The sequence below is a fragment of the Hyperoodon ampullatus genome (genome assembly GCF_949752795.1).
Source record: "Hyperoodon ampullatus genome assembly, chromosome: 14".
Lineage (NCBI taxonomy): Eukaryota > Metazoa > Chordata > Mammalia > Artiodactyla > Ziphiidae > Hyperoodon > Hyperoodon ampullatus.
The window spans coordinates 1,558,041-1,579,776 of record NC_136927.1 but is presented as its reverse complement, the minus strand read 5'-3'; the positions used below and the strand labels follow the sequence as shown (position 1 = coordinate 1,579,776).

Sequence of the window (21,736 nt, the reverse complement as noted above, 5' to 3'; positions counted from 1 at the left end):
TTACTCTTGAAGGGTAATTTCACTGGATACAGAATTCTAGGATGGTGGGTTTTTTCTTTCAACACTTATAATATTTCCCTACATTCTCATCTCACTTGCATGGTTTCTGGCATGTTTTGGATTTCTCCTTGATTTTCTGAAGTTGGAATATGATATGATATGCTCTGGTGTGGCACATCGCCTTTGGCCGCTGTCCTGTCGGCACTGGGCAGCACCCAAGGAAGCAGGGCCTCTGACCCTGTGAACCTGCAGCCGTCGGCTGGAGTTCACTTCTCCCAGCGCAGGGAGGTAAAGGCCCAGGTGGAGGTGGCCCAGGGAGTCCTGGCAGCCCAGGTCCCTGCCCTGTTCGGGGTCTCGGGCAGGGGCTCGTGTCTGTAGTGCAGGGGCTTTGGGTCTGGCTCATTTTGCAGCATCAGGGTAGGAAGGGTGCAGGTGGAGGCAGACGGAGGAGAAGCATCTCGAGTGCCAGCCCTCGGCCCTGCCAGCGTGCAGGCTGCGTGCAGCTCACTGGTCTTCTGGACGTGGCGCCTTTTCCCACGTCCTTTCTCCTTTCTTCAACCTCTTCTCCCTGATAATCCAACGTTCAGAGCACCTGTCGGGGAAATTACAGGCCATGTCCTCGTCCAGTGTTGGGGCAGAAATGCCAGTGTCCCCGGGCATCGTGTCCTTGACTTGACCTGTGGGGCTGCAGAGGTGGGGCCCGGGGCCCCAGAACCAGCCAGGGTCAAAGGGCGGCAGTGGAGGCCCTGCAGGCCTCCTTGCAGGGGGCTGCGCCATGAGCAGAGGTGTCCTGGAGAGGGTGGCAGGATTAGGGGCTGCGACCAGAGGCGTGAGAGTGGAGGGGGCACTGCAGGGCGGGGCGGGGCCATGGGTGGACATCGTCTTCCCGGCCAGTGCCGTCAGCCGCCCCTGGGGAGGGGCGTGGGCGGGGTGCAGCCCGCTGGGCTCCTGGACGTCCGGCCTCCAGGAGGCTGCCCAGCCCGGCTGTGGTTCTTCTCTTCCGAGCTGCCCTCGCAGCTCCCCTCCTTCGCGGGGTCCCTTCTTTTCTTGTGGAATTGCTTCCACGTCGGTGAACACAGAGCGAGAAAGTGAATTTCATCTTTCTCGAGTGCTGTGGGTTTTCCAGAACGTGTCAGGTGGTTGGAGCGCCCCGTTTGCTCGTGTCTGTGGCCTCAGAGGGAGGCCGCCTCTCCTGCCTCTTGTTGTCTTTAGATGGAGTTGAAGCCGCGTTGGTTCCTTCGCCTCCGCAGTCCCTGGGGGTGGCCTCCTTCCCGAGGGAGCCCCGTCGGCTGGTGCCCGGCCAGTGTGGGTGGGAGGGGCACCCCGCTGACAAGCTCAGAGCTGCTCTGGGGATGGTGGGGAGTGTCCCCTGTGGTCTTGATGCCCTTGGATCCCTTTGTTCCACTGCGCCAGCCCGGTGCTGTCTGTGAGCAGTCTGGTCGTGTTGACAGGAGTGGGAGGCTAGGGGGGAGGCCCCCCAGTCCTGGGGTTGCCGTGTGGTAGGAGGACCAGGGTGTGCTGGGGCCTCAGACCAGTGGCCGCTGGCCTTGCCCGTGGGCTTCGGCTCTTGTGGTTTCGCCTTCCAGCCGCTCAGAGGGGCAGGCGTGAGGAGGCCACAGCCACACCGGCCGTCTTGTCCCAGAGCTGGTCGCCAGCATCGGATCCTGGTGACCACAGTCTGGGAGCCCTGGCTGATGCAGTTCTGAAGGGCACACGGGATGACACACGTGACGGCTTGTGGCCTGTAAAGTGCTGTGCCCGTGAGCGAGCTGCCACACCTGCCTGGGCGCGAGGGTACTGAGACCATCACTTGGCGGAAGGAAAAGCTGACGTGTTTGGGCCAGTGAGCCTGGGGCGGGATGAGGGGAGAGGGAGGAGAGAGGCGGGCAGTGGGAGGTGCAGGTGCCAGCCGTGGGCCCGTCCTCCCCTCCTCCTGTGGCCCTCACGGCCGTACGAGACCGTCCCCAGCCCTTCTCTCCGCAGGCACCATTTCGTGTTTATCAAGTAATCTTTGTTCATCTTTCAGCCCCTCCCTCGGGTGGTCATGCCCCCATTTTGCGTGAGAAGGGCGAGTTCAGAGAGGTTAAGTCGCCTGCCTGGGGTTGCACAGCTGGTTTGTGGTGGAGTCAGGATTTGAGCCTGGGTTTGTCCAACCCAGACACACCTGACACTGGGACCCCTCGGTGTTCATCACGGCTCTCAGGGAACCCCAGGAGGTGGAGGCACAGCCCACCTCTGCACTGCCCACTAGTTTGGGAAGCGAGCGGCCAGGATTGGGCACGGCAATGCAGCTCGCGGAGGCCGGCTTCCACCCTCCCGCTTGGCATCCCGCGCAGCAGTTCCACGTTTCTGCCTCCATCCACTGCATTTCTTTTGGTGACTGTGTGAGTGGAGAGGCCATTGGAACGGGACTCTGTAGCTGTTTAGGGTCATGAATTTCATTTTCTTATTAAAACACGACGGCGTTGTGGGATGAGCGGGGTCGGGTAGAGGTGCTAGACTGGTTGAAGGCTCGTGGTGGCGGAAGGGCTGGGTTGGAAGGGCCCCGGGGAGCCCTGCAGGTGGGCGGAGGGCTGAGCGGTCGGCCAGGAGGGTGAACTGGGTGGCAGCTCTGGCCGGGAGGTGAGGTTGTGACGGTGAAAACACACAGGGATGCCCCCGCCCCCAACCAGGAGGGCCCGGAAGTGGGGCCCCTGACGCTGTGGGCGCCACAGCCCCGGCCTCTGGGCTCGCGCTCTGGGATCGGCAGGACCTCATCTCCGATGTGATTTCCGCCCCCGAGGAGTGGGCTCGAGAATCCCCGGGCAATGCCTGCCTCGCCAGGTGGGGGGCTTCCGAAGCTGGGGCGCGCTGGGCCGCGGGAGGGACCGGCCTCTCCGTGTTCTGCGTGCTCTCTGCCCTGGGCGCCAGAGAAGAACTAGATGAAGTGGGGGTGGGAGCAGCGGTGACCGCACCTCTGCTGCTGCTCTTGTGGCCCTGCCGGGCACCAGCCGTGCCAAAGCACCGTGTGCCCAGTGCTCTGCTGGGACTTCAGCCACCCCGAGAGGTTTCTTGTGCTTTTCATTTCACAGTCCTGAGGCTCAGGGAGGGCAGTTATTTTTCCTGCGGTCACACAGCTCGTCTTCGTGAAGCCAGGATTTGGGCCCAGCCGGCCGGGGTGCTCGCACCTTCCTGGGCCCTCGGCTGATGCCCCCTCCTCCTCCCTCGTCCGTGCTCCCTTGGGGGTGCCGGCTTCCTTCAGGGTCTGAGCTCTCGCCTGGGCGTCCTCCTTGTGGGCCCCATGCCTCCCCTGGGCCGTGGCCCTTCTCTCCCCTGCCCCCTCCCACCCCAAGGCCCAGGCTTGCAGCTCTGATGGGCCTGCATCAGGCAGCACCTCGCACATACCCAGCGGGGGGCAGGCCCGCCCTCAGTGTCGCAGTGGTGTATGCTTCCACCCGCACGTGCTGCTTCAGCCTCTGCGTGGGGCGCGTGCGTGTTTCTCCATCCCTGGGGACTCGTCGGCATATGTTGGGGCCCCACGGCAAAGCTCAGTCTTAATGACCACACCTGGAGGAGCAGCTGATGGTGCAGGTGGTCATCCCGCCGCTGCTCTCCCACGAGGGCATGCCGTATGGAGCGCCCCTCCCCAGCGGTGCCCACCGGGAAGCCCAGACATTTCCTAAAGCGTCTGGGGCCTCTGCATCTGCAGCCTCCCCCCGGGCCCCCCGCCCCGGGGTCTGCCGTGGCCCCCTCACTGTCTGCGCGCCCTCTCCAGCGCCCAGGAGCTGCAGGCCTGGTCCTTGGGCCCGTCCTGAGGCCTGCATTTCACCCCTGTCCCCCTGTCCGTACCCCCATGCCCCCTGCCCGCTGAGCCCGCTCTTGCCCAGGGACAGTGCGAGGAGGATGAAGGAGGGGAGGCAGGCGGGAGGTTTCCAGGGTAGCGGGGGTCCTGGCAGCGCTTGTTGCCCCCAGCACTCCTGGGAGGCCCCGCACGCCAGCGGGGCTCTTCTGCTGGTGGCCTTAGGGGCCATTACAGACAGAAGCACTGAGGAACGCTCTCCGCCTGCTCCCTTCAGGTGAGCGGGAAGTTGGGGGACTTGGCCTGGTGAAGGTTTATCTCACACGTGCGCGTGCACACGCGTGCACGTGCGTCCTTAGAGCTCCGCCTCTGCGTGTTCTTGCCTCTCCGACTCGCTCTCCCACCTGCCTGGGTTTTCCCATCCTCCTCGTGCCTCCAGAACACTGTTCTCCATGTCCACGGCTTTGCCTGTTCCCCCAGAGCTGCCAGATTCTGGAGGCGTAGGACGCTTTCCTCTGCCTGCAGAGAGGGCTGATCCGAACGAAACCGCATGTGTAGAAGGGTCTTGCCTCCCTGCTCATAAGCCGTAGCTTTTCAGGGGAGGATTCCCCCCTCCTCCCCGCCACCCGCCCCTGGTTTCCCCTTCAGCCTAGAGCTGGCCAGGCCTGGGAGACCTGGGGCCTGAGTTGTAGAAGGAAAGGCGGACAGTGATGGCGGTGAGCAGAGCTGTGCGTGGTGAGGTGCGCTAGGCCGCGTGGCCGGCGGGGACGGGCCTGAAGGACGAGAGGGCCAGACCTGTCCCGGGGGAGAAATTTCCAGACTGAGGGGTCGGCAAAGCTGAGGCCTGAGGTGAGGGCAGGCTCAGGATCTTTGAGGGACAGGACGGCACTTGGGGAATCCGTCCCCAGGGAGCCGAAGGGCCGGGTGGGCCCCTGGAACCTGCGTTCCTAACCAGCCCCACCCAGGTAACAAGCTGCTGGCGGGGGAGGGGGGTCGGAAATGCGTTCCTGTGGACGGAATTGGCAGCATCCGCTGACAGGTTAGAGGGAGGGGTCCTTGCTCGGACTCCGGACCCATCCCCTCTGTATCCCCCAGCTGGCGCCCACCTGCACACCCCGCTTCTGCCCCCACCCATTCCCTAGCCCAGCCTTCCCCCGGGCAGGACCCTTAGTGCCCACCTGGACCTCCCGCCCCCTCCTGCAGACGCCTGCTGAGTCCACACTCGGCCTGCCGGGCTGGGCCCGGGGCTGTAGAGTTTGGCTGCCGCCTGGTTATTGGCTGGCCTGTGCCCATCCTCCCAATGGGGCTTGGGACAAGTGACTTTGTACCTCTGTGCCCCTGTTTTCTTTCCAGGAAACAGTGGCCTGGACTTGATCTGAGTGCCTTCCAAGCTTTATATGACTTCCTTTCTCCACCGCTTAGCACCACTGAGGCTCTCCACTCCCTTCATGTACATAAAAGAAGAAAGCGTTGGTTTCATCTCTGCCATCCTCAGATTCTGGGTTCTTATTGGGAATATTCCAGAACTTGCAGAGACCACATCGCCTTGGTACTGCCCTGGTGCCCCGCTCACAAGCCTGCAGAGCTCTGAGCCGTCAGGGAGGAGGGGCGGGAAGGCGGTGGCGGGTAAGAGGGTCTGGAGCTGCCTGTGCTGGCGTCCTCTCGGCACCCTCCCGAGCCAGCCCAGAGGCATTGCAAGGCTGGGCTCTTGAGCTGCCTACTCGGAGCGGCCCTGGCCTTGTCCCCGAGTTGGGTGTTGGCGCGAGCTCCGGGTAGACGCCTGGAGCGCCAGCCGCAGAGCGTTGGGCACTGGGCTGCCGCTCCGCAGGATGTGTGCAGACCCTCTGCCGCCCAGCCAGGCCTGGTCACACCCCCGTGCTTTCTCTGTCTGGTCCTTGAGGCCTGTGTGCAGGAGGGTCGGTACGTATCACCCCAAGCGCTTCATGTGTCAGGGAGTGTGGGGCTGTCAGGGCCGGCCTGTCAGTCACAGACCGGAGCTCTGAGGCTGGGGCTGGCGGGGTCGGAGCAGGGTCACGGCCGCTGCCTTTGCTGCCGGTCGCGGCCTCTGCTCTCCCGCACCCCTCTGGGCGGTGCAGGCTGGGGTTGGGGGTCGGGGGCAGCTTCCATCACTGCCCCCTCCCCCGCGTCCTCAGTCCATTTCTCCCTGCGCAATGCTGTGACCACGCCCTTTGGGTTGCGCTGATCATTTGACAAGCAAGCGTGCCGGGACAGACAGGGCTGTGGTGTCCCCGGGAGAAGCACCCAGGGGAGCCCCGTCCTGTCTGTACCTGGAGGCGTCTACGCGGCTCCTCTGCCCAGGCTGGGTGCCTGTCTGTTCAGGGATTAGTCCCCACACTTGCTCAAGTGGAAACGAAGGCCCTTCACCGCAAGCGGAACCTGTCATTAAAAAGTCGTTTTCAGATCAAACCAGCCCAGGTCTCGCTGCTTCAAGACTAAATGGCAAAACAATTTCCTTAAAAGGTACAAACAGCAAACTTTCAATTTTATATCTTCCTCTTTGCTAGCCTGGAGATGTAATAGAAGAGAACCATAGTGGGAGGCAGCATTTTGGAGATTTATTGGTCAATAAAGGTGACAGTTACAGCTTGTTTATGAAAGGAAGCCCCTCCCCGGCCCCTGCGTGGCACCGGCGCTCTGGTAATAATAACTGTGTAACCAGCTTGAAACCGTAAAAGTCAATGGGAAGATACAGGATTTCAATAAAATTATGACACTCGATAAACCTTCCTGTTGGAAACAAATTTTCCACGGATGTGTGACCAGTTCCAGTTGGATTTGTAACTTTAATTTCTCACTTATTGAATTTTTTGTCATCACCTAATGATGAAGTCCGTGCTGGGGCGACGGCCCAGCCAGAGGCCCGGGAGCGCAGGAGACCGCTGAACTTGGTGGGCGGGGGCCGATGGGCTCCTGAGGGCCTCCCCTGCTGTTCTCCCTTTGCCAGCATCTCAGGAAGGGGTCTTCCCGTGTGGCTCAGGAGGCGCCGCCCGTCTCTCCCAGGGCTCGTGCTGTTGGCCTTCATCATTTCCAGTAGGGTACCACTGGGTGGGGACTCCTGTGTGGCTCTAAGGGGTGGTCTCAGCGCTGTGTGGTCCGTGTGCCCCACGAAACCTGAGCTGCATCTTTACGTGGAGGAGGGGTGCCGGGCGTGGCTGGTGCATGGTGACGCCCAGGACCGTGGCCTCTGGCACGCCATGAGCTCGGGGGTGTGGTGGGGAGGAGCTTGCCAAGGCCAGAGCTGGTGCTGCGGGGGTCCCGGGGCCTCTCAGAGCACTCTGGGAGGACACCTGCCGCCTCCCTGCTTAGAGGGACCTCTCCTTACCCACCAAACCTTCTGTTTACACCCTCGCTCTGAGTGTTGCTGGGTCAAAGGCCAGGTCAGAAGTCACGGGAGCGGGGTTACTCCAACCCACTTGCTGGCGGACCCCACTGGTGTGTCCCTTGGTCTGTTTGCCGGGACTCAGGAGGTCACACTGACCCAGAACACTGGCTCAGACCTTCTGCCCAGCTGGGGGACACAGCAGACTCGGGGAGGGAGGGGTGCCGACCCCCGATGGAGGCAGCCCCCGCCCTCCACTGGCCCATGAGTCTGAGGCCACCGCAGGTCAGACGGTGCAGCTCAAGGCCGGGCAGGCAGCGTGGCCCCACCGAGGATGGGCCCCAGGCTCACCGGGCACTGGCCAAGCTGGGCTGCGGCTTCAGAGCAGCCAGGGCCCATCTCAGCCTTGGTGGGCTCTGTTGGGCTAAGTGTCCAGCTCGAGCTCTTCAAGGAGCCACCCAGGGGGCCCCACCTGGCATCCTGCCCCTCGAACTTGACCCCAAGCCCACCACGCTGCTCCTGTCTCCCTCACACCCCTCACCCATCCAGGCCTGACCTCTTGCCCTCCGTGCCCACAGGAGCGGGACGGCATGCGCGCCATCCTGGGGTCCTACGACAGTGAGCTGACCCCAGCCGAGTACTCGCCCCAGCTGACCCGCCGCATGCGCGAGGCTGAGGACATGGTGCAGAAGGTGCACGCGCACAGCTCGGAGATGGAGGTGAGTGGGCCCTGCGTCCGTGCGCGCTCCGCGGGGGGGGCGCTGCGGACGCTGTTGCGTGCAGACCTCGGTCCTGCTGGGGAGGGCCACCTCCAGCCCCCGCAAGTACAGCCTTGTCGGTACAGGCGCTTCCATGGTGTTTTTACTGCCACACGTTTGCTCCCCGTGAGGCACTAGTGAAGAGGGATTCGCGGGGAAGGCTCCCCCCGATCCTTAGCGTCCCCGGCACTTCTTACGTTAAGAGATCCTTCCTGTCTGGCACCGTGTGTGCTCCAGTTCATTACGAGGCTGGCAGTTCTGGCACCTCCAATGCCATATGTTCAGGCTTTTTACGTGTTGGTGTTGAGGGGCTGACAGTGACCTCGGAACTCGCTGACCAGCGTGGTCACCATGTCTTACCCTGCCTGAGGCTGCGGCTTGGGGACAGCCCCGCCCCTGGCGTCTGGCGGACGGGCACCGGCTTCCTTTGGCTCCCTGTCTCCCCTTGAGTCCTGCCTGCAGGGAGCTGACTCGTCCTGGTTTGCCTGGGACTGTCCTGGTTTGGGTAGCGAAAGTGCCCGACCCCTTCTCCCCTTCCTGTGGTCAGCAGTGCAGCGGGGCGGGCACTCAGCCTTCCCTTCCAGCTCCCGGACTTACGGGAGAATTCGGGGTGGGGGGTGGACATCACTGGCTCTGCCAGCGTCAGCGCCACGGCTGTTCCTCTCCGTCGTCATCCTCGCCACGGGGGCTCACGTGGCCAGTCCAGGTGCTGGGCGGGAGGCACCAGTCAGAGGAGGGGCAGAGGAACGGCCTCCCAGCCCTGGCAGCCGCCCCCCCGTCCACGCTGGGACTCCCGTCCCTGCCCTGTGCTCTCCGGACACGGGTGCCGATGGCCTCCTGCCCTGCACCCAGGCCACACCGACCCCGGATCTGTGTTAGGACAGAGGACCTGAGATCCCCATCTTTGAGGCTGGGGGTTACCCTGGGACCAGCCTCAGTGTTCTGGATTCGGGCTCTGCTCGCCGTCCCAGCGAGGCCATCCATTGGGGGAGGGGGCTTCTTGCTCTCCACATGTCCTGCACAGCAGACCCCCGTAGGGGAGGGAGCCCCCCAAGTCCCTCCCCCTTGAACTCCCCCCGAGAGCGCCGCCTGGGCCTGAGCTGCTGTTCGTGGAAAGGGTCAAGCATAGAGGAGCTGCAGCAGGGCATTGCTGGGCCAGGCCGACTGGGCACTGTCCTCTGGCCTTTTTGGAGTGTCTGCAGGCAGCTGAAGAAAGGCTGACTGACTCCAAGTGTTGGAACCACCCATCACCTTTGGAAAGTGGAGGTCGTGGTTGGATTCGTTGTGCCCTGTGGGTCAGGCCTGGGTCTGCTCCTGTTGAGGGCTGTACGCCTCCCGGTCTCCACCAGGTGGCAGCAGACAAAGCCGGCCGGTCCTGCTCCCTGGCTCAGGCCCCCACCAGGGTGGGATGCGGACTGGTACTGAGGGACCCCGGACAGGACAGGGACTTCTCCTCAGCCTTGGTGCTTTTTCCTGCACATCACCAAGACCCCTTCTCGTCTCCTTCCAACCCTCTGGGAACCTGTACTGGGACAAGGATGTCCTTCCCCCTCCCTCCTTCCCTCCTCCCCAGCCATCCGCTGACCTGATCTGTACCAGGCCCCGCCAAGCATAGGCCCCCAGGAGCGCCCCCCCGCCGCTCAATTAGGAGCCACTGGGACCTGGAGCCGTGTGGCTCTGGGTTGGCCCCGAGCTGCGGGAGCTTGGCTGGGAGAAGCTGCCTCCGTGGGGGGCTGGGGGAGCCGCCCGGTGCAGGATGAGGATGAGGGGTCCTGGGTGGGCTGGGCTGGCGGGATCCGCAGAGGGCCTCCTACAGGAAGGACCCTGCGCCCGAATTCCTGTACGTGCTGGCGCTGCTGGAGCAGAGGGCCTTTGCCGTCAGGCCTGGCCCTGGGGTTAGGGCTGAGCGTGGAGTACGAGGGACCGCGTGGGACTGCCAGCCTTCCAGAGAGCTCTGCCCTCGTCCTCTTGTCGGTGGTGTGCACTGTCCTCTTAGAGCTCGGACTGCTCACGGCCACCTCGCCGTCCACTCGAGGACAGAGGGCTGGGGCCGGGTCTCCAGGACCCAAGGGGTTTCTGCCAGCACTCGGTAGCGTCGCAGAAGTGACAGGTGCGGGGAGACACATACACGGCAGAAGGCTTTTCTCTACAGTGTCCGGAGGGTGGGAGGGAGTATGGTGTAGAAGGGGAGAAATTGGGGAAATGGGAAACATTGGGCAAATTGGGGAATATTCACCTCATTCCTGAGCGTTGCAGCCAGCGGCCCTGTCACCCCATCAGCAAGCTCCCTGGATTCGCCCAGCCGGGCTGTTGGGGGGCCGCCCCACAGTAGTGTCTCAGCTGTTCTCAAGTGGGCCTGGAGGGGGGCTCCCCGAGCACCTTGGAGGGTGTGCTGCCCTGACGGGGGCGCCCACCTCCCATCAGCACCTGCCTCCAGCCCCACTGGCCCTGGGATCCCCGGGGTGGGGGCCGGGGGGGTTCCTGTGGGGGGCCCTCTGGTGGCCGCTGGCGGCTCCCCTGGACTTGGTCTCATCCCAGGAGGAGGCCTGGGTTAGGGAGAATGTGACCCCAACATGAGGAGCGAAGCCCATTAGCGAAGAACAGGAAGGGGTTCAGGAACGGGGCTGGCGGGGGTGGGGGGAGGAGCCCAGGGCGAAGTGGGTGTGAAGGCGGTGCCCTCTGTGCCCACAACCGCGAGGCCAGTGATGGGCCGTGTGGAGGGAGCCCTGCTAGTGCTCCACCCCTCACCCCCCCGCCCCCCGTCCCCTTGCGTGACTGGCCCCGTCTCCTCACTCCACGAGGCCTGGTGGGCGTGCTCAGCCCTCCGGCTGAGGGTGGGTGGCAGAGGCCTGGCCTGTGGGGACTTCCCTGGCCCTTGTGATGACTGTGGTCGTCCTCTCCGTGGACCAGGAGGAGGGTGAGCACCCGGAGGCCTTTCCGGAAGGACTGGGCTCAGACGGGAGGTGGGAGACCCGGCAGGGTGGCAGCCGTGGGCTGTGGGTCAGGTGTGCTCCGCGTGTGGTTTGCCGGTCCTTCTTCCAGGAGATCCCAGGAGATCCCAGGAGAGGGGTTGGCAGAGCCTCCTTTAAGGCGAGTCACAAAACCCAGATGCTGGCCTGACCTGCCTTCAGTCCCAGCAGTTTCCTGGTAGAGCCGAGAGCTTCTGTGCAGCCCCGGGGGGAGCGCTGGGTGAAGGGGGGCGGGGGGCACGGGGAGGAGCGGGCGATGCTTTCTCTCCATGCACGTGAGCCTCTGGGGCAGCCTGGGGGTCCCCGGCCCAGACCCGCTTCCCATCTCCAGCCTGACCCCTTCGGGGGGGCACCCAGGCTCTCTGAACCCTGTCTCACCCCTCTGAGGCCCTGAGCAGCCCGGGAGAGGCCTGCAGCTCAGGAGGCTGGAGCCTGGACACCGGGGTTTGGGCACGATAGGCCCCTGTGCCGTCCCTTGTGGGTCTGCTCCTACGGCTCCAAGGAAGGGGACAGGCTCAGAGGCGCCTGGCTTTGACCTCGCCCTCCAGGTCAGAGTGGTCCCATGCCGGAGCCAGCCGAGCCGTGCAGGGCGGGGCTGGGGTCCTTTGGGCAGTTTTCCTCTTCTTGTTGTATTAAACAGTAACATTTCACATCTCAGAGTCTCGGAGAACGACCCACACTTGGAGACTCTGGAAGCTGCTTCAAGCTGCCTGGCAGAAGTTTATTAGTTGAGCATCACATATTGACAGATGGTAGGAAGTTATGTAACTTTATAGAACCCGTTTGTTAAGGGTTCCTCAGAGCCTCCAGGCGACTCATCCATCCTCAGGCTGCGTTTGGGGGCCCACGGCAGCACAGACGAGAGCGGAGCACTGCTCGCAGCCCCACGGTCCCCGTTTTGTTCCGCTGTCTTGGGGGGCCACCAGGAGCAGCCAGGTGCATGCAGGGAAGACATCCCCACAGCCCCCGGGCCTGACGGTGTAGACGGATTAGCATCCCTCACCCGCCCAAGAGAGCGCTGGCCTGGGGGTCAGGGTCGGGGTGCCCTGGAGTCTGGGTGCCTCTCCCTGCCCCTCCCCCACCCCACCCAGCCCTTCTTTCTCCCTCCAGCCTTCTTCCCTTTCCTTCCGTATTTCTTTCTGCTCTCTCTTTGTGTCCGTCTGTTTCTGTCTTTGCCCTGCTCTGTCCTCTCACCTCCGCTGCCCCCTTCTCCTCCTTGGCCTCTCTCCGCCTCCTCGCTCACCCCCAAGCTCCTGTTTCTTTTCACGCAGAGGTCAGCAGGCGTTGTCTGCAAAGGGCCAGACAGTAAGTGCTGTGGGCTGTGTGGCCCCGTGGTCTTGATCACAGCCCCTCAGCTCTGCGGCTGTATAGCTCAGGAGCATCCGTGGGCCGGGCTGTCAGTAGAGGGTGGGTGAGGCTCTGTGCCAGTGAAACTTTATAGACAAAACCGGTGGTGGGCTGGATTTGTGTGCAGGCTGTAGTTGCCAGCCCCCTCTTCTAGCTCCTCTTTTCTGGGACCCGGGGACCCTGCTGCTTGATGTGAGAGCCGCCGCGCCTGCCCCGTGGGGCCTGGCCAGCCCCCAGTGTGCCCACGGCAGGCGCCCTCTCACAGGTACAGGGGGCGTGCTGCTCCGTCGGCCCTACCTTTCACTTGCTGGGGAAGGAGTGGGACCCACAGATGTGGGTACAGGGAATTTGAAAAACACATCCACTTCTTAGAGAGTCATTACATTTCACCCATTTAGCTTAATCAGTCAGTTCTGATGGGAAACGTGCTTTGATTCTGGCGAAAACGTCTCAGTACCACCCACCAGAAGTGTTGAGATCGGGAGGATCCCAGTAGCCCGACTCTGGTGCCCTTTTGCACGGTTTTTATTTATTCCATTTAATAAAGTGGCTGCAGAAGTCAGTAGCATATGTCATGAATCCTCCTCTGTCGACAGGGCTATAAATATGCAGCTCATGCCACCTTGATTCAAGATATCAGCCTGATTTGCTTTTCTAATTTATTTAATTAAAACATCATGGAGCAGCTGGCTGCATGGAGGTCTGTGGAAAGTCCCAGTTTCAAATTGCAGCAGTGATTTCCGACTCGCAGCCTAGGAGGAGGTGGGCGCCGCACTGCTCCCTCTCCCTCGCTCCTCCCGGACTTCTGTGAGGGTGCACGTCACAGCGTTTCTGTCACCGTCCCCTGGCCGTGGGGGCCTTGGCTTCAAGAAGAACAGCAGCTTTTGAGCCCTACGTTGTTCACCAGATCCAGATTTTTTTCTTACTTGTGCAAGTGTTTAGTGCTCCCCTTATATAAGGAACTTGAGATGACTCTCCTGTAAAAAAAGCACAGATGAAACAAACTGGAAAATCTTGAGACAGAGTTACAAGATGAGCAACATGCTAAGGAGAATTGGAAAACAGAAAGGAGGCAAACGGAGAAAATAATACCAGAGACCCGGGCTCTGGGAATCCTCTGCGGTTGGACACGGATCTGACATGCAGAGGCCACAGGCAATGGGCGGGGGCCACGTTCTATTTTAGTTTTTTGAGGACCCTCCACACTCTTTCCCATAGTGGCTGGACCAGCTGACATTCGCACCATCAGTGCACAACACATTCTTCAACACTTGCTGTCTGTTGTCGTTTTGATAATACCCATCCTGACAGGTGTGAGGTGATACCTCACTGTGGTTTTGATTTGTATTTCCTTGATGGTTAGTGATGTTGAGCATCTTTTCATTTATCTGTTGGCTGTCTTTATTCTTTGGAAAAACTTCTGTTCAGATCCTTTCACCATTTCTTAATTGGCTTTTGGGGTTTTTTTAACCATTCAGTTGTATGAGTTCCTTATATATGTTGGATATTAACTCCTTGATGCATGGTTTGCAAATATTTTCTCCCGTTCCATAGGTCACTTTTCATTTTGTTGTTTCCTTTGCTGTGCAGAAGCTTTTTAGTTTGTTTTTTTCTATTTCTGTCCAAAATGCCAGTGGAATTTTGATAGAGATTACATTGAATCTGTAGCTTGCTTTGGGTAGTACGGACAGTTTAACAGTATTAATTTTTCCAGTCCATGAACACAGAATGTCTTTCCATTTATTTATGTCATTTTCAGTGTCTACTATCCATGTCTTTTGAGCATATAGATCTTTTACCTCCTCGGTCAAATTTATTCCTAAGTATTTTATTGTTCTTTGATGCTGTCGTAAATGGAACTGTTTAGTTTCTTTTTCAGACGGTTCATTATTGGCGTATAGAAATGCAACTTTTTTTTTTTTTTTTTTTTGGCGGTACGCGGGCCTCTCACTGTTGTGGCCTCTCCTGTTGCAGAGCACAGGCTCCAGACGCGCAGGCCCAGCGGCCATGGCTCACGGGCCCAGCCGCTCCGCAGCATGTGGGATCCTCCCGGACCAGGGCACGAACCCGTGTCCCCTGCATCGGCAGGCGGACGCTCAACCACTGCGCCACCAGGGAAGCCCGCAACTTATTTTTGTATGTTGATTTTATATACTGCGACTTTACGGAATTTGTTCATGAATTCTAACAGATTTCCGGTGGAGTTTTTAGGATTTTCTATAAATAAGATCGTAACATCTGCAGGGAGACAAGTTTACTTCTTCCTTTCCTATTTGGATGCCTACTGTTTCTTTTTCTTGTCTGATTGCTCTGGCTAGGACTTCCAGTACTATGTTGAATATGAGTGGTGATAGTGGGCATCCTTGCCTTGTTCCTGATTTTAGAAGAAAAGCTTTCAGCTTCTCACTGTTGAATATGACATTAGCTACGGGCTTTATTATGTTGAAGTACATTCCTTTGGTACCTAATTAATTTTTGTCATGAAAGGATATTAAGTTTTGTCAAATGATTTTTCTGCATCTATTGAGATAATCACATTATCCTTCATTCTGTTAATGTGGTGTATCGTGTCGATTGATATGTGGATGTTGAGCCATCCTTGCATTCCATGGATAAATCCCACTTGATCACGGTGTATGATCTTTTTAATGTGCTGTTGAATTCAGTTTGCTAGTATTTTGTTGAGGACTTTTGCGTCTGTGTTCATCAGGGATATTGGCCAGTGGGTTTTTTGGTTTTTGTCTTTTTTTTTTTTTTTTCTCCTCTTGTAGCATCCTTGTCTGACTTTGGTATCAGGGTAATGCTAGGCTTGTAAAATGAGTTTGGAAGCGTTCCCTTCTCTTCGATTTTTTTGGAAGGGTTTGAAAAGGATTGGTATTAATACTTTTTTAAATGTTTGGTAAAGTTCACCAGTGAAGCCATGTGGTCCTGGGCCTTTCTTTGTAGGGAGGTTTTCGGTTTTCTTTTTTAACTGATTAATTCTTCTTACTCTTTACTGGTCTGTTCATATTTTCTGTTTTTTTAACGATTCATTCTTGATTATTTGTATATTTCTAGGAGTTTATTTCTTTTAGGTTGTCCAGTTTCTTGGTGTATAATGTTGATCAAAGTAGTTCTCGAGTCTGTGTATTTATGGTATCCTTTGTGATGTTTTCTTTTTCATTTATGACTTTATTTATTTGAGCCTTATCTTTTTTCTTAATTAGTTTAGCTAAAGGTTTGTCAGTTTTGCTTATAAACAGTTCCTAGTTTTGTTGACCCGTTCTGTTTGGGTCCGTGGGTGCTTGTCTAAATCCACGTTCTGTGAGGGGATAACAGCTGAATACTGCGCCTTCACCTTGTGACGCTCCCAGCCCGGACCTCTGTTCCAGGTCACACGGCTGGAAGGCAGAGACGTTGGGATTGATCTCTGTTGTCTGGCTTCACCCCTGCGGTGATGCCTGAGTGGCCAGGAGGGCTTGTGAAGACAGATCTGCTGCGTCCTCCCCAGCTCTGGGGACGTGGGGGGCTGAAACGTTGCACCTCCCACAAGTTCCCAGGGGTGTTGCAGCTGTGGTCCTAGGCCCACCACCTGCAGGGTAACCACGCTAGCTGTTAAAGCCAGGACGGGGTCCAGGTCCGCTGTGGAAGCGCCACCGTGGCCCTGTGAGCACCAGTGGGGCCTGGCGTGCTCCGGGTCTGGGAGAGGTATCGGCTGCTTCAGTTGCATAGGTGGGTTCTGAGAGGTGAAGGCTGCCCTGGAGCCAGGACCGCCCGGCAGAGCCATGGCTCCAGGCCGAGCCCGGCATGTGCGCTGCCTGCCTGCTTACGCGCCGACGTGCTCTGCGGCCACGGGAAGCGTGGCTCACTCCTGCCTTCAGGCTGACGTCCATGTGGGGAGGCGCCCTCTCTGCCCCTCAGGGCTGCTGCCAGGTGGAAGCTGTGTGTCTACGGGCCGCTGCCTGGACAGGCCCCTGCCAACCGGCCGGCTTCCTTGCCTCTTTTATCTTTACACTTTGTCACAAGCCTGTGTGTACCGTGGAGCCGAAAGGCAGGGGGCCTGAGACTCTGGTCTCGTTCTGTCCACGAGACCTGCAACTTTGGGCTTTGCGGCCTCCTGTCCTGCCTGCATCCGGCTGCAGGGACGGCTTCTCCCCTGCGCCTGGGCTCCTGCGCTGGCGGGTGCTGGGCAGCAGTTCTCACTCGGAGATAAAAGTGGCCACGCGAGGTCTCAGTGTCCCCTTTGCCGGTCACACGTGGTGTGTGGGCCGGGGGCTCGTGCCTGGAGTCTGGCAGGAGTGTGATGCCCCCGGATGGCCTGACGCAGCCCTGCGGTCACTGGTCCCCTTCCGCCTGCTCTGGGGTGTGCTGCCCCTGGGATGGCCGGTTCCCTTCCTCCTGTTCCCCCCGCACCGCCCCCGCCATGTGCCTGCCCCCGCCATGTGCCTGCCCCCGCCATGTGCCAGCTCCACTGCACCCAGCCCAGCCAGGGCAGGGACGTAACTGTTGTTCCAGGAGGCCCTCCCTTCAGGAAGCGCCCCGGCCTCGGTCACGCGCGCAGCCGTGAGGAGCGGCTGACGGTCAGTCTCTGACGCGGCCCACGGCCCCGCCAGCCCGCTGCTCCCTGGGGTCCTCACTGCAGGCTGAGCCCCTCGTTGAAGGCTTGCCCCGCAGGGTCCCCGTCGTCACTGCCGCCTCAGGATCCTGCGTGCAGAGTGAGCACCAGGTGGGCGGCCGCCACGTCCTCGCTCTCCTCTCCCAGGTGAGGCGACGGCCCAGGGTGGCGAGGGCTCAAGCAGGGTCCCCGGGGGTACGCGACGCCCACACCCAGTGCCGGGTGTCCGAGGGGCGCGTGTGGACCGCGGCTGCCCCGGTCCTCTGACACTGGGTGCTGTCGGCCTTTAATTTCCCACGTGACTGAGCCGTGGAGCAGCTTCGCGGGCGCGTCTTCCCTGGCGAGGCCTCTGCTCACGTCTCCCTCCTGTGCTCGGTCCTGCCGCGCCCAGTCCGCCGGTTCCACCCGAGGCACGGGGTTGGGGGGGGGCGCTGGGGGCTGGGCTGTGAGCCGGTGCGGTGGGGGCCACGCCTCCCCTGTTTCCTTCCCTCAGATACTAGCCCTGTGCGGCCTGCCCATCGTGGATGCCGGGAAACCACTGTTTCAGGGGTTTTGTCTGGTTTTCTGGTTGGTTCAGGAGGGAGGGTAAACCCAGCGCCCGTTGCTTCATCTTGTCCTCGGAGAAGGCTTCCCGGAGCCCTGGGGGCTGCGGGGGCCTGGGTCTGGTCTCTCCCGCACGGAGGCTGTGCTCTGTTCACGTCCCCTCTGAGCCTCTCTCCAGAGCTTTGTGTGAAGGACAGGAAGTCACGTTTCAGGGCGCCCACGCTGCAGGCTTGCGGCTCATGGGTGGGGCGGCCCGCTCGGCAGGGCCCGTTCCCGCCACCCCACCCTCGTCTTCTGCTCCCGGAGACTCCCTGTATGGGCTCTTACGGGGGTCCTTCCCCGGCGCAGAGCCTCTCCTGGATGCTGCCAGGTGCCGTGCACCCCTGGTCAGGGAGCTCCCACTTCCCGGAGGAGCTGAGGTGGCAGTGCTCCCCGCCGTGGGTTTGCCCTGAGGAAGGCCTTGTCGCCTCCCCGTGCAGGGGCTCCTCCGCGGCCAGCTGCCCTTTCCCATCCAGCCTCTTAGTCGTGCCTCCGTCCTTCGGAGTCCTGCCCCTCTACCTGATGGGCTTTGTCGTGGCTCCCCTCCGCCACCCCAGCCGAGGGCCCTCCTGCACTCTTAGGGTCTCAGAGAGCGCGGAGGCTGTCGTGGGCGTTGCTGACAGCCCTACTGTGGGACCGTCTGCTTCCTTTATGTAGCAGAGCCGCCCTCCCTTTGTCCCTAATGTGTCCTCCTGGGTGGTAGCACGGGTGTACTTTAAATGTCCTTTATCATTGAAGTATGACGCACACACACACAGATAGATGCGCACGTCGGAAGTGTCAGCTTGATGAATCTCACACGGATGGAGACACGAGCGTCACCAGTCCCCAGTGGTCCCCATTACCTCATACTGTAGTCCTCTGGATAGAAGTGGCTTCTGCCAGCTCGTTGCGGCTCGATGACTGTGTCCCACCCCCGCTGTCCTGGTCCCCTCTTGGGGAGTACTGTAGTTGGTCAGTGCCTCCTGCCTCCTGGACTGTGGCCCGGTCCCCGGCCTCTTCCCACGGGCACTGAAACTCCAGCCCGCATCTCCCTCACCTCAGGCGCAGGCTTGGGGGGTACTTGGCGAGCTATCATGTTCCTGCTGCCCGTCTTTCCAAACAGTGGGACTTCGGGGTCTCCCCCGGCAGCAGTGGGTGTGGCAGAGATGGGGGAGGGGTGGTCACTTCGGCCCCAGGAGGAGAAAGCCCACTGACCCACTTTCTGTCTTGTCTTGAAGGCTCAGCTGTCACAGGCCCTGGAGGAGCTGGGAGGCCAGAAACAAAGAGCCGACATGGTGAGTCCCCAAGGCTCACGCCTGGTGGGTGGCCCTTGTGGCCAAAGGGAAGCCCAGGGCCTGGGTACCTTAGAGCGTGTGGCCCCCTGGCCGTGGTCCAGGCCACACACCCACCCCCTCCACCCCTGGCACAGACTGCGGGGCTCCCCCCAGCCGGCTCTAAGGTGGGGATGGCGGTGCATCTCCTGCTCAGGTCACAGCCACGTGACACGCTGACCCCACTCTGACCCCACGGGCCCTGCAGCGTGTGCACACTGAGCACAGGGCTCTCCAGCCTCGCGTGGCTACTTTGTAGCACGCTTGTTTCTCTGCTGTCCCTGTGGGCTGACTTCTGATGTCAGATCACGTCCGCCCTGCCCTCCGTGCAGCCGGAGGAGCCCTCACCTGGGCGCATGCAGACACGGCCCCGGAACCCTGGCTGGTGCCCCAGTATCTGGAGGCTCCTTACCACCCTCTGGGGGGCAGAGGGACTCGGCTTTCTGGCATCCTCGTCCCGTACAAACCGTGAGCCACTCTGGCCCTGGTCTGGGCGCTGGGGGGATGAAGCCCCCGGGCACAGGAGGGCCACGGGTAGTGTGGGGAGGGGAGGGGCATCTGCACACATCGTCGGGTTGCTCTGCCCGGGCCACACACCAGCCGGGTTGGGGGCACCCGGGAAGCTGCCGTGGGCACTGGGACTGGCGGCTGGAGTCAGGCTCCTGTCTCGGTGTCGGCGCTGCCCAGCCCCGCCTCTCCTGGGCATGCACAGTGGGGTGACCGCCGGGTGGAAGAGACACATCCTTGAATTTGCTCTGTCCACCGCTGCTGCGACCCTCACTGTCGGGGACTGGGTGAGGAATCGGGGGTGGGGTGGGATGGGAGGATCGGGGAGCGCGGGTTCGGGGGAAGCGTGGGCGTCTGAGAGGCAGTTGGACATTGGGCTGTGGGGGCGTTTGGGGGTCCGGAGTCCCCGAGTCAAGGCCGGGAAGCACCTGGGTGTTCCCGGTGGGTAGGTACCCAGCGGGCCAAGCCCTGCCCGGCTGCTCCAGCCCCAAGCATCTGTCCTGGGGGGCAGTTCCACTCAGAGGCAGAGAAGGACATGTCCAGCGAGGGACCCTAGGTCCTGTGTGTAAGGGCAGCCGTGAGAGGAGCCCAGAGCTTCCCCGTGATGGGATTTCATCAGTGAGCCTCCGAGAGCTGTCTCCTGGGGCAGCAGGGGCATGTCTGGGCCTGCAGAAGTCCTAGAGGGGGGAAGGCAGCCTGACTGCCTGCTGGCTGAGGGAGGGGGCGCCTGGGGCAGCGAGCGCAGCTGCCTGGCCTCCAGACCTGGGGCGGGAGGTGGGAGGGGGTTGGGCGGAGGGTGCTTCCTTCTCATCCACCGACTTTGCCGGTCCTGAGGACTCAGTGATCTGTGTCTCCTGCGTCGTTGCCCCCTTCGGTGCTGGCCTGAGTTGGCGTGTGCCCTCAGGCCGTGTTTCCATGATGTGCACGAGGCAGGAGGAGGGGCGTGGGCACCTGATGCCCGAGGCCTCAAGGCTGAGAAGTGAGGATGCCTTGGAGCTGGTGCCTCGGCCCTTCCCCGGCCCTGGGGCTTGTGGATAGGAGCCAGCGTCTCCCGGGCAAGAGGGAGGACAGGCCCTGCTGCACTTGGCCACTGGCTCCGGCCCTCAGGCCAGGGTGGGCGCTGAGCCGAAGAGGCCGCTGCACCTTCTCACGGGCACCCCAGGGACCCGGGGCCGCAAGGCTGTGTGCCTTCCAGCCTGTGCTTTTTTTTAGTTTGAACCGTATAGTTTCCGTCCCTTGCGTGAAGCACCCAGGGGCTTTGAAATCCTGGCGCCTGGTCCCTCCTCTAGACCGATTAATTTAGAACTGATTGGGGGGCCCGGGCAGGGGTGTTATTTCATGTCTTCCTGGGCAAATCTGATGTCAGCCAGGGTGGAGAGCCTCCGGTAGGCCTGGTGTCCCCAAACTCGGCTCAAGGCCCCTCCCCCAGGCCACTGGGGGACCTTGGGGACCGTGCTCCATGGGGAGCTTCAGATGAAATGTGCCTTGTCCCAGTGGTACTGACCTGACCCTGCAGAGGCGGGCAGTAGTGCAGGGCCTGGCCTGGCCTGAGCTGACTCTCAGCCATGCCCAGAGATGAGGTGCTGGCGGCCTTCATGTGCACAAGCCAGGCACTGTGGGCCCCTTACACTGGTTCTTTCATGCTTGCTTTTGGATCTGGGAGGAGACAGGTTTTTAATCTCTGCCTTTTTTTTTTTTTTAAACATCTTTATTAGAGTATAATTGCTTTACAATGGTGTGTTAGTTTCTGCTTTATAGCAAAGTGAATCAGCTATACATATACATACATCCCCACATCTCCTCCCTTTTGTGTCTCCCTCCCACCCTCCCTATCCCACCCCTCTAGGTGGTCACAAAGCACCGAGCCCGATCTCCCTGTGCTATGCGGCTGCTTCCCACTAGCTAGCTATTTTACGTTTGGTAGTGTATATATGTCCATGCCACTCTCTCACTTTGTCCCAGCTTACCCTTCCCCCTCCCCATGTCCTCAAGTCCATTCTCTAGGTCTAATCTCTGCCTTTGATGGTCTAATCTTTAGCTTATTTCGTGTTATTTCACTTCCCTCTTCTTTTTCTGAGTTAAAGGGAAAATGAGAAATGGCGGTGCTGGGGGCCCAGGAGTGCAGGTGAGCCACGCTCAGTCCAGGAGCTTGCTTGCGTGAGCCCCTGCTCTCCCTCCCGAACTGGTTCCGGGGGGTCCTGCAGCCCCCGAGGAGATAAAGGCTAGGCAGGCTGGTGCAGGGGTTGGCAGCTGGGAGCCTGACAGGTCAGTAGTCAAGCCCTCAGGGAGTGAGATTACCCAGAAAATGCACGCATTTGGTTAGGGGGAGGTGTCTGCTCTCCTGTAAACCTCTGAGGGGATGGAGAAGTAAGAAATTGAAGAGGGGGACAGTGGCCCAGAGTGCATTGTGGGACGGGGGGGCACAGTCACCCCTCCCACCCATTCCAGTGACAGCCTTGGTGCCACTGGGGGCGTCTCTGGTGCTAGGAGGGCGGGTCTCCTCTGGGTCTGGACGGTGAGAAGTCTGCATCCAAGGGCTGCTGACTGT

General features: G+C 60.5%; 1 protein-coding gene across 1 annotated transcript in view; it reads left to right on the top strand.

Moving 5' to 3' along the window:
* MAD1L1 (mitotic arrest deficient 1 like 1) overlaps positions 1–21,736 on the top strand; it is a 320,736-nt gene that overhangs the window by 178,642 nt on the left and 120,358 nt on the right. Inside the window, exons 12-13 of the mRNA XM_079718283.1 lie at positions 7,697–7,837; positions 18,589–18,645. Coding sequence (XP_079574409.1) covers positions 7,697–7,837; positions 18,589–18,645 — 198 coding nt within the window. The remainder of the gene's footprint in view (positions 1–7,696; positions 7,838–18,588; positions 18,646–21,736) is intronic.